Source organism: Sturnus vulgaris, chromosome 18, assembly GCF_052056855.1.
Source record: "Sturnus vulgaris isolate bStuVul1 chromosome 18, bStuVul1.hap1, whole genome shotgun sequence".
Classification (NCBI taxonomy): domain Eukaryota; kingdom Metazoa; phylum Chordata; class Aves; order Passeriformes; family Sturnidae; genus Sturnus; species Sturnus vulgaris.
In genome coordinates, this window is record NC_142260.1 from 4216028 (window position 1) to 4227606 (window position 11579).

At 58.3% G+C, this 11579-nt stretch overlaps 2 protein-coding genes across 2 annotated transcripts; one reads left to right on the plus strand and one right to left on the minus strand.

The window, feature by feature from the left end:
* Positions 1-480: 480 nt before the first annotated feature.
* TCIRG1 (T cell immune regulator 1, ATPase H+ transporting V0 subunit a3) lies at positions 481-5762 on the plus strand. Its single transcript, XM_014878911.2, has 19 exons — positions 481-880; positions 1136-1214; positions 1298-1527; positions 1620-1714; positions 1856-1982; positions 2062-2144; positions 2254-2347; positions 2418-2630; positions 3104-3254; positions 3332-3471; positions 3691-3848; positions 3920-4010; positions 4091-4209; positions 4386-4599; positions 4722-4826; positions 4900-5010; positions 5097-5217; positions 5303-5474; positions 5564-5762. Exons 1-19 carry the CDS (start codon positions 764-766, stop codon positions 5643-5645), a joined length of 2502 nt encoding a protein of 833 aa, XP_014734397.1. The 5' UTR covers positions 481-763; the 3' UTR covers positions 5646-5762.
* Positions 5763-5819: 57 nt separating this feature from the next.
* TBX10 (T-box transcription factor 10) lies at positions 5820-7132 on the minus strand. The gene is made up of 7 exons (XM_014878653.2): positions 7065-7132; positions 6891-6992; positions 6653-6824; positions 6406-6561; positions 6270-6337; positions 6098-6186; positions 5820-6043 (listed from the first exon to the last, which is right to left on the minus strand). The coding sequence occupies exons 1-7, from the start codon at positions 7127-7129 to the stop codon at positions 5820-5822; spliced, it is 876 nt and encodes a 291-aa protein (XP_014734139.2). The 5' UTR covers positions 7130-7132.
* Positions 7133-11579: the final 4447 nt, after the last annotated feature.

Sequence of the window (11579 nt, forward strand, 5' to 3'; positions counted from 1 at the left end):
TTGTTTTATGCAGATTGGGCAGTAGCACCCCAAACCTCTCCAGGGATGGCACCCTGGCTCCTGCACAGATAGAGATTGTTTTGAGTAAATTACTCGCTAACAGTCCGGTGTGAGGGTCCTGCTGATACTGGCCCGCGGTTTCCCGTCTCCGGGAAATGTCTCCCATTTCCATCCTCCTCGGGGGATGTTGCGGGGCTCCTCTCTCCGAGGGGCCGCTCCCCACGCGGTGCGGTATATCACGGGGAACTCGGCTCCCGGGGGGCGGCGGGGCCGGGCCGGTCGGTCCCTCCCTCCCCGGGGCCGGGCTCTTCCTGGGGAAGAGGAAGTGCTGGATCCCGGCCGAGCTCGCTGGCGGGGGGGCAGCACGGGCGGGTGGGTCCGGACAGGGTCCGGCCCGCGGGGGCGGCCGGGGCGGTCCCGGGGCGGGGAATGCGCCGGGCCTGACTCAGAGGCAGCTGAATGGGGCGGGGGGTGGAGGGGGAAGGGGGGGTTTCGAAAGTATTTTGCCAGCCCGGTGCTGGGCACAGCCGCGTGTGACTGAGCGGGCCGGTTTCCCAGGGTCACAGCCCGGTTCCGTCTCCACATCTGCCAGGACACCGGGGCGACCTCTGCCCTGTTGTCCCCCTTTCCAGCCCTCACCCCTCTTCCGCTCGGTTTCCCATTCTCATCCCGCCCCATTCCCTCCTGTTCCATTCTGTCCCATCCCAGGTGTGTGCCCTGACGCCTCCGCACCCCGGGCCGGACCGGGGGTCTCCGGGGGGCCATGGGTTCCCTGTTCCGCAGCGAGGAGGTTTGCTTGGCCCAGCTTTTCCTCCAGTCGGCTTCTGCCTACAGCTGCATCAGCGAGCTGGGGGAGCGCGGGCTGCTGGAGTTCAGAGACGTAAGCAGGGGCTGAGGGGCGTTTTGGGGTGTCTGGGGTGCAGAGGGTCCGGCTGGGTGCACTGGGTTTGGGGTGCGTGGATTGGGATGCTTTGTGTACAGGGGATTTGGTCTGGTCGGGTTTGGGGTGGGTGTTTTAGGGTGGCGTGGGAACAGGGAAGTTGGTCAGGCTGGGTTTGGTGCCTGGGCTGCCTGTTCCCCCGGATGCTGAGCCCCTAATCCAATGTGGGGCCATGCCTTGACTGTTCCCCCGCAGCTGAACCCCAATGTGAGCCCCTTCCAGCGGCGCTTCGTGGGCGAGGTGCGGCGCTGCGAGGAGATGGAGAAAACCTTCAGTGAGTGCTGAGGGGCCGCGGGCTGACTTTGGGGGGGCTTCTCAGGCTCGAGCCCCTCAGTCTGACCGTGTCCCTCCCTCCAGCCTTCCTGCAGCAGGAGCTGCGGGCCGCGGGGCGGGTGCCGGGGCCGTGTCCCGAGAGCCCGCGGGCACCGGCAGCGCGGGAAGCGCTGCGGGTGCAGGAGCAGTCGGAGCAGCTGGCGCAGGAGCTGCGGGAAGTGTCCCGGAACCGCGCGTCCCTGCGCGACAACCTGCGGGACCTGCGCCAGTACCTGCACGTGCTGCGCGAGGGACAGCGCTTCACCAGCCTGCCGGTGGGTCCGGGGGTCCCCGCCCACCTCCTGGGGGGTGCTGCTTTGTGCCTCAGTTTCCCCCAGGCTCATCCCTCTGCTCCGCATCGCCGCAGGCCCCCCTGGGCTCCCCGCCGCGGCCACGGGCGCTCTCGGAGCGTGAGCCCATCCTCGACCCCTCCCTGCACCAGCACCTCGAGCGCAAGATCAAGTGAGAGGGGGAAGGGTGTGGGGTGGAGGGGCTCTGGGGCAGCTTGGAAGCTGTGGGATAAAGCTTGGAGATGACCTGTGGGGCAGCGGTGCAGCCATGGAGTTGTTTGCCTATCCCAACACTCGTGCTGTGTCTCTGCAGCTTCGTGGCTGGTGTCATCCACCCGTGGCGAGTGACCGCCTTCGAGCGGCTGCTGTGGCGCGCCTGCCGCGGGTACCTGGTGGCCTCCTTCGTGGAGATGCCCGAGCCAATGGAGGACCCGGTCACGGTGAGGCAGCACCCAGCGGGGAGGGCTGGCACGGCTGTGGGGGCTGGGACACCAGAGACACGGACTGTGCTGTCCCCAGGGCGAAAGCATCACCTGGGTCATCTTCCTCATCTCCCACTGGGGCGAGCAGATTGGGCAGAAGATCCGCAAGATCTCGGACTGGTGAGTGGCCATGCATCTGCCCACAGGGACGTTTATTTAGTAACACGCACTCTGGACCCTGCTGGGGAGCCCTGACACCCCCTGACACACCGATGTCCCTCCATCCCAGCTTCCACTGCCAGGTGTATCCGTACCCAGAGAGTGAAGCCAGTAGGACAGACACCATTACCAAGCTGCATAGCCAGATCCAGGAGCTCAGCGTGGTGAGCTGGGTGCCATGAGGGGATGTGGGGGCCATGCTTGGATTGCCATCCCTGACAAAGATGCTCGCAGACACTGGAGGAGACAGAGAAGTACCTGGCGGAGGTGCTGGACAAGGTGGCTCTGGCGCTGCCCACCTGGCGTGTGCAGGTGCAGAAGATGAAGGCTATCTACCTCGTCCTCAACCAGTGCAGCTTCGATGTCACCAAGAAGTGCCTCATCGCCGAGGTCTGGTGCCCCGTGCAGGACCTCACCCAAGTGCAGGATGCCCTGCGCCAGGGATCCGTGAGTGGCTCGGCATCCTCATCCTTGTCCTCGGTGTCCCCATGTCCTTGCACCAGGGATTGTTCAGTGTATCCACGTTCTTGTTCTGGGGTTGCTCAGTTGTTCTTGCGTCAGGAGTTGCTCTGTGTTCCCATGTCCTTGTGCCTGGGTTTCTTGGTGTCTCACATGTCCTCGTGACAGGGGTTGTTCTGTATCTCCATGTCCTTTTGTGGGGTTGCTCAGTGTCCTTATGTCCTTATGCTAGAGGTCGCTTGGTGTCCCTATGTCCCCTCATCATGGTGAGGTATATGCCAGGCTGGGGGGGGAATTGTGGGATGGGTGCCAGGAACAGGCTCCAGGTGCTGGGCACAGGATGCTGGGGGCTGGTGCCAGGAAGGGAGGTGTTCTGTGGTGGGTGCTGGGGGCAGGCTCCATGTGCCAAGCAGGAGAGTGCTGGAGATGCCAGGATCAGGTTCTGGGTGCTGTTCCCACAGTACCAGAGCGGCTCCAGCGTGGAGTGCTTCGTGCAGCGCGTCCCCACCTCGGAGAGCCCTCCCACCCTCATCCGCACCAACAAGTTCACTGCCGGCTTCCAGAGCATCGTGGATGCCTATGGCGTGGCCAGTTACCAGGAGGTCAACCCTGGTAAGGCCCCCTGGCACCCCCTGAGGCTCAGGGGTGAGAGGGGACCCCTTGTGTAATGCAGTCCATGTGTCCCACAGCACCCTACGCCATCATCACCTTCCCCTTCATCTTCGCCATCATGTTTGGGGACGTGGGGCATGGGCTGCTCATGTTCCTGTTTGCACTCTGGATGGTGCTGTACGAGGACAGCCCCCGCCTGCGGCAGGGCACCAACGAGGTGGGGGCAGAATGGAGCAGGATGGAGGAGTGGGATGCAGTTGGGAGTGGGGTTGGAGATGTGGGAAATGGTTGGGGATGTGGGATGGGGTTGGATGACGCAGGATGGGGCTGGTGGCCTGGGACAAGGACAGTATGGGTCAGGGTGATGCTGTGGGAAGGGAATGGTGTGGGGCAGGGGAGGTGGTGTGGGACATGGGAGTGGTGTTTGCCTCCCTAGATCTGGCTGACATTCTTTGAGGGACGCTACCTCATCTTGCTCATGGGCGCCTTCTCCATCTACACCGGCTTCATCTACAATGAGTGCTTCAGCAAAGCCACTGTCATCTTCCCCTCCGCCTGGAGCGTGGCCACCATGGCCAACCACTCTTCCTGGAGGTGGGGTCCCACCCCTGTGCCCCCTGCCCGGGTCCCCATCTCCCTGCTGACACCCCTCGCTCTGCCCCCAGCTCCGCATACCTCGCCACCCACCCCGTGCTTACTCTGGACCCCAATGTCACCGGTGTCTTCCGAGGGCCATATCCGTTCGGGATCGACCCAGTGAGTGTCCCATGGGGATGACATCAAGGTGGGACCCTCTTTGGGGTGGTGCAGAGTCTCACCCACCTTGTGTGTGGCAGATCTGGAGCTTGGCCACCAACCACCTCAACTTCCTCAACTCCTTCAAGATGAAGATGTCAGTGGTGCTGGGCATCGTGCACATGAGCTTTGGCGTTGTGTTGGGGATCTTCAACCACGTGTGAGTCCTTGGGCTGCACCCACGGGCTCTGGTCATGCCAAGGGGACCGGGATTGGACTCACCTGGGTGGGATGGGCTGGGAACTGGGGTCTTGCATCCCTGCACCTTGGTGGGTGCCGAGGATGTGCGAGGGCGCGGAGGGACAGGCTGAGCATGGCCGATGCCCTCCCACCCAGGCACTTCAAGCAGCGGCACCGGCTGGTCCTGGAGTTCCTCCCAGAGATGATTTTCCTCCTGGCTCTTTTTGGATACCTGGTCGTCCTCATCTTCTACAAATGGATCAAGTTCAGTGCTGCTGACTCCCGGGTGGCCCCCAGCATTCTCATCCACTTCATTGACATGTTCCTCTTCACCTCCAATGCCGAGAACCTCCCGCTCTACCCGGGCCAGGTACCACCCCACTGCCCTGGCAGGGACCTGCTCCCCACCCTGGCTGTGAGAGTGGGTGTCAGGAGTGGGGCTGTTCTCAGATGGGGGTAGACCCCAAAATGCTCAAAGTCCTCATGCCACAGGTGCCAGTGCAGACAGTGCTGGTGGTGCTGGCGCTGGCGTCGGTGCCCGTCCTGCTCCTGGGGACGCCTCTGTACCAGTGGTGCCGGCATCGTGCCCCGAGGACGGTAAGGCCAGGGGCCGTGGGGGGCTCCGTGGGGATCACAGGGGGGTCTCACTGCTGGTGCTGTCCTGGTGCAGCCGCTGGCCATGGGGGAACAGGAGCCGCTGCTGGAGGGGCAGGAGGCCGGGAACTCTGTCAACGCCACCATGGAGGATGTGGAGAGCGGAGGGCACAGCCCTGACGCCAAGGTGAGGGGCGTCCAGGCGGGCTTTGGTGGTGGGATGAAAGTATCTGTGCCCCCTGCTGATGTCCCATGTCCCCTCCCTCCCTGAAGCACTCAGACTTCGCCGAAATCTTCATGCACCAGGCGATCCACACCATCGAGTACTGCCTGGGCTGCGTCTCCAACACAGCATCCTACCTGCGGCTCTGGGCGCTCAGCCTGGCACATGCCCGTGAGTCCTCTTGGTCCCCCCTCGTCCCACTCAGAGCCAGGCAGACCCTCACTCCCCCTCCTGCTCTTGTCCCTCGCATTCCCAGAGCTCTCGGAGGTCCTGTGGACCATGGTGATGCAGAACGGCTTTGTGAGGCTGAGCTATGTGGGCGGCGTGGTGCTGGTGCCCGTCTTTGCTGCCTTCGCCGTGCTGACCGTGGCCATCCTGCTGGTGATGGAGGGGCTCTCTGCCTTCCTCCATGCCCTGCGCCTGCACTGGTGAGCCCCCAAAGCTGATGGGTTACTGGTTGGGTCTGGGGAGGGTGATGGACCCCCCAGAACACTCCTCAACCCCCTCTTTTTGCCAGGGTGGAGTTCCAGAATAAGTTCTACGTGGGTGCTGGGTACAAGCTGTGCCCCTTCGCCTTCGCCCCGGACACCTGGGATTAGCCATGCCACAGGGATTCCAGGGGCTTGGAACATCGGCTGCGCCCCAAATTCCACCCCCCACTGGACCCCTGGAGCCTTCTTGGCAGTGAATAAAGCCATCCCTGTGTCTTCCCCCCAGCTCTGCGTTGCCATTGCTTCGGTAGGAGGTGCAGGGGGGGCTTGGGGTGTCCCCCATCACTGCTGGCTGTAGCCAAAGGTGGGGGCTGCGGTGGGGCTGTAGGTGCTGAGCGGGGGAAAAGCAGGCAGGGGGTAGGGCAGGGTGCGGGGTTTGGCTCCCACATAGACACCAGGGGGGCAGGTGAGGGGCTGGAAGGTGGGTGCAGGGAGCTCGGGGAAACTGGGGGGTGCTGCTGGTTGTTGGGGGGCAGCAGCCAGAGCCCCGTGGTTGCGTGGAGCCCCTGCGGAGGGGAGAGGCAGCAGCAGGGTCTCAGCCCCCCCTGCAGCCCCCCTACCTTTCTCCTGCTTCTCGGGGCGGGGGAGCAGCGGGGTGGCCCGGGCACGGGGCATCGCACCCAGCAGGGACCCTGCCGGAGCCCCGCACCTGCAAGAGAGGTGGGGTAGGGGCTCAGGGGGTGGCTCGACATCCTCACCCTGGTGTGGGGGTAATGTCCAGGAGTGCCTTACCATGGCTCGGGGTCGCCGTCCCGAAATCCCTTGGCGAAGGGGTTGCTGGCGATCTTCAGCTGGGTGATCTACGGAGGGGAGCAGGGTCAGGGAGTCCCTGGGAGGGTGCCCCAATTTCCCTCTGGCTGGTGCTCACCCTGTGATTCTGGTAGGCTGTCACTGCCATGAACTGGGTCTCGGGGAAGCTGAAGGATTTGAAGTTCTGGTGGGCGAAGCGCTCGCTGTCACGCCGTGGGTCCACGAAGACGACGTGGAAGCGGGGCTGGTAGCGGTGCATGGAGTTGAGGATGATCTAGGGGTGGGAAAGAGGAGGTGGCAGGACCCCTCCTGGGCAGGGATGGATTGTGTCTCCTTCATCACCCACCCCACAGTGCAGTCCTCACATGGCCATTGTCATCCAGGAGGTTGTTGGTGAGTTTGAGCTTGTCGAAGGACACGATCTGCCGCATCCACTGGGCACCCTTGGCCGGGGAGTCGGGGTGGAAGTGGACACGGCCGGGAGCCGCCGGCTCGGCTCGGCCCGCCGCCAGCCAGGATGAGCTGTGGAAGGCGTATCTGCAGGGCAGGGAGGGGCTCAGCTCCCCTAGATCTGGTCCCCTGCCCCCATTGCCCCATCCTCACCTGTATCTCTTGTCGTCCAGTGGGATGAAATCCATGAGCAGGACATAGTCAGCCAATGGATCCAACCCCGACAGCTTCACTTGGAAGGTGGGGAACATCCTCCTGCACAGAGAGGAGGGTGGGAAGGGGGTGCCCCCCAACCTTTGCAGCCCCCCAGGCCACTCAGGTTCCCACCTGCCTGCCTTGGTGACGATCATCTCAGTGCCCAGGCGGTTGAACTCCTCCCAGAGGCTGCCCATCTCCAGCCGTGCCGCGGCGTGGCACACGTGCCGGTTCTTGCCACCAGCCCCCGGCCCCTCGCCAGCCCACCCGAGGCCAGGGGCGCACAGAGACCCCTCACCAGGGCACCCTAGGAAGGCTGCAGAGGGATGAAGGGGTGTTGGTCAGGGGGAGCAGACCCCTTGTAGGGCCACCCCATCGCACCCTCCCTCCATGGGAATGATGGCAGGACCAGGGTGTCCTGTTCCCTACCGCAGTGGGATTTTATCCCCATCCCCGCCACATCCCAAAACGCCGCAGGACCCCATCACTGAGTGCAGAGGGTGTTGCCATGGGTGAGTTTTACCTGCCATGGGTGTGGTGGGAGGGCAGGAGGTGTCCGTGGCTCCGTTCCCTGGCATGGTGACAGTAGGACCCCGCCAAAGCCCCCTCCCAGTGCAGCGCCGGCTCCGCAGTGTCCCTGCAGCTTGTCGGGGGTTTTATGCCCCAGCTCGGGGCTGGAGAGGCGGGGGCTGGAGCCGAGGTGGTCCTTGGGGGCTGGAGCACGGCCCCCTTCCCCAGCCTGCCTTCACGCCTTGACGTGGTGATGATAGACGGGAGGCGAGCGGTGGCACCGCTGGGACCACCACCAGTTCCCAAACACGGCTTGGGATGCCCCAGGCTGGGCAGGGACATCTTTCTTGGGGTCTCCTTGTCCTTTCATATCACAGATCTGAGCGGGAGGAGGTGGGGGCTCCCCCAGGCAAAGCCCCTCTCAGTACACAGCCGTCACCACCTGATATTGAAAACCACGGTGAGGTGCTGCGGCATCGGCAAAGATCCGCTGCTCCAGCAGAGCCTCTGCGGCTCCGGAGGGAGGAACGAGCTGCCCCCTTCCCACAACCCCCCCAAGATGGGTCCAGTCTCTGCCCTGGTGCCTGGGACCCTCTGTGCCCCTCATTGCAGTGACAGCAGGAGATGGATGGGGACAAGCGGGTGCCGCGGGGCTCAGGGCTCTTTGTGGGAGGAGACGGACAGCGGGATGGGGAAAAGCAGGGGTGTTAATCCAGAGCCCCCCTGCTCCCCTCCAAACTGCACTAGGGCCATGGACACTGTCTCACAGCACACCATGGAGTGTATTCTAGAGGGATGAGGGATGCTGAGGCTCTGGAGGACCAGGGGGTGTCCTTGTGGGGATGCTGGTGGCTTTCGGTACCTGTCAGTGTCCCAGTGATGGCGGCACTGGCCTGAACTCCCTCCCTGCTCTGCACAGAGATGGACATTTTCTCCCAGCCAGGACTAAGCCTTCTGTCCTGCTTTGGGTTCAGCATTTGAATCCTTCCCGTGTCCATCGTGGGCACCGTGGGGCAGCCAAGGGGGCAGCCCGGGCAGCACTGGGGACCAGGGCCGGGACTGATGTGAAGCAGGGAGCAAACACCTCCCCAGGAACCCCCTGCATCCCACAGACGTGTCCGTGCCCCGCGGAGCCAGCTCAGCCCCATCCATCTCCCGCTGTCAGCCAGGCTTGGCTGCGGGGCCGGTATCGAGCGCCAGATGAGCAGGTGTGAGAGAGGCAGAGCTGACAGGGCGATGGAGGGGACTCAGCCCCGGGCAGGATCCGACCTTCCACGGCTCATCTGCAGCTCCTGGGTGGAACTGGAGGAGCTTTAAGGTCTTTTCCAATCAGCCATTCCAGGATTCTCGTCAGGGTAGATAACTGCAGGTGGGTCTCCCGAACCCATGTTGAAGCACATGATACAATGTGGTTTTTCAAAACGAACTTTTTTGATCGCAAATGGACAAAAGGCGGCCAGAAAAAACTTCAAAAAAGGAAAACAGTGAATCTTTCAATTCCCTGAATTGCCCCACACAACAGGACAGGCTGGACACAGCTGTGGAGGTTGTGGTGGCCACCAAGATGAAGCAGAAGAGTGTTGGCAGATGGTCAGATGACTCCCTGCAATGAGCCTCTGACTCAGCTGGAATGGGGAAGTAAAAGCTGCTGGGGGGGCAGTGAGGGAAGAAGAGGAATTGACCCTGTTTCACACAGCAGGGGGCAAAGGGAAGCGAGACAGCAAGAAGTGGCAATACTCATTTCTCAACCCGAAATACACGTATTTGTTAGGTCAGAGTGGGAAACTCGTGCAGCAATTGATTCTTTATTTATTTTATTAATTTTAATTTTTTTCTTTAATTTTTAAAACTCTGATTGAGAAAAGTGGAAGAGAATTTTAGCAGGTAAAGTTATACCCTGGAAATGTTCAAGGCTGGATTGGCCAGAGCTTGGAGTGCTTGGTGTAGTAAAAGGTGTCCATGCCCATGGCAGGGGCTGGGACTGCATGGTCTTTAAGGCCCCTTCCAATCCAAACAATTCTAGGTTCTAGGATCTGCTCTAGGGAATGTGTAATGCAAAAGAAAATCGATAATTGCAAAGACAAAGCAATAATTTCCTTAATTATGTCTGTTACTTAATAGTTTTTTCCCCTCCCATATATAATAAATAAAAGATATATTATACAAACATAATTATGTGTAATTTAAAGGTAATATAGAAACAGAGAAGAATTTAGAAAGTCGTTCAAACTCAAGTCTTCAACAAAGCCCTTTTGTTTCACTCCTCCTGACACCACTGTGTACACGAGTGGCATTGCTCCAGCTCTGCAGGCACCCATTGCCCTGTGCCATGGGGATCCCATCCCTAAAACCCGAGAGGAACCTCGGGATGGATCCCAAGGCCTCTGGGAAGGGATCATTCTGTTTTCAGGTGCTTCAGAGACCCTTTGGCAATTGTTTATGTAGGGAAGGTGTAAAAGTTAAAATCTTCCAGCCATGTTAGAGGATGTAACAGGAGAAAAACTTCCTGGTTTCAGCAAGACCAATGGGGCTTGAGGACTTCAACTCATGGACTTGTGAGTATCTTGGCTCAAGCTGCCATTAACTTAAAGCTGGAACTTTAAGTGGTTTTGGGACAATTTTTTGATGGATGGAATCAGTCATAAATTGGATTAGGAGGGGGTGGTTTCCTTGAAGCTGCACATGGATAAACTTGCAGTCAGAAATGCTGGTCTCATTTTAATTGACCCAAATTGACTGGAAATCATTTCAACAGTCTCTGCTGTCAATTTAATGCAACACTAATTAACGTGGAAAAATAAGGCTCGATGTTATTTTATTTGTTATTGTATTTATTTGTTCCTAAATAAGAACATCTCCCACCTCCCCTGCAAAATGTCATCCCTTCCAGGGACAGGGCATCTGCAACTTCTCTGGCCTTGGCACAGGTGTCCAAGGCCAGGTTGGGCTGGGCTTGGAGCAAGCTGGGATAGTGGAAGGTGTCCCTGCCCATGGCAGGGGGTTGGAAGGAGATGAGCTTTAGGATCCCTTCCCACCATTCCAGGATTCCATAATTCTGTGTGTTGTATTCAGACACACCTGGCTCGTTTGATGCCTCCAAACCTCCTGCACCAGCTCCTCTCCATTGTGGCTCTTTCCACCCAGGCAAGGCTGATTTTTTCCACCCCAGCTGTAATCAGTTTTCTGATTATTCCTGCTTCCAGGTTTCAGGACTTGAGTCATCCCAGCCCAGGACTCATCGTCTCTCCTTGGAGGCTTTGAATGAGTCACCACAGGTTCCCCTGATGGAGACAACGTGTTTGGGGGCTTTGACTCATCTGACCTATTTAAAACATTTTTTTGATGGAAAAATGGCATGGATTTCTCCACTTGCTGCCTGGTGGTGAAGGGTGGCAGAGTGACACAGTCACGTGGGAAATGCAGGATTTATTCAGAGCAGGCACACTCCAGGCACAGGCTGAAGAGTCAATTTGAGCCTCAAGGGCATAAATTCAGGCTATAATCATCACTAGGAAGTGTAAAAAAAATTGCAGCAGGAGAGTTCCTGAAGAGTTTTCCCTTTATCCCAGTTTGCAGTTGGAACACTTTTCCAAATCCTGGGCTGTCTCCCAACTCCTTAATCTTGATTTCCTAAATCAATTCTTTTTAATTCTCTGTGATGCCAGTAGATCAGTTACATATTCCAAGAGATAAAATTGTAGATATATAATAATGTATTTATAAGAAAAAATGCTTTATATATATATTAATGTATATATTATAAATATATTAAAAAGGTGTGTATATATATTAAGAAATTATATCTAACAATTTTCTTTATATACTAAAAGAAATGAATACATTGAAATTATTTTTATATAAGTTTATTCATGGATAAAATAATATTAGAATTTTATATATGTTATCTATGTATATAGAAGTAGGAAATCAATCCTCAAGTTTCCATTTAACTTACTGAAACGGGCTGAATTTATTTAACTAATTGTGTTTATTTATCAGTGCAGGTTTCCTCTTAAGAGCTGCTTCCAAAGCCACCAGTTCCCAAAGCATTCCAGGATTGTGTGTGACTGTGTGTGGGTCTCACTGGGACATGGCACATCCTCTTCTGGGCCACCTGGAACGTGTTGATCCATCCAA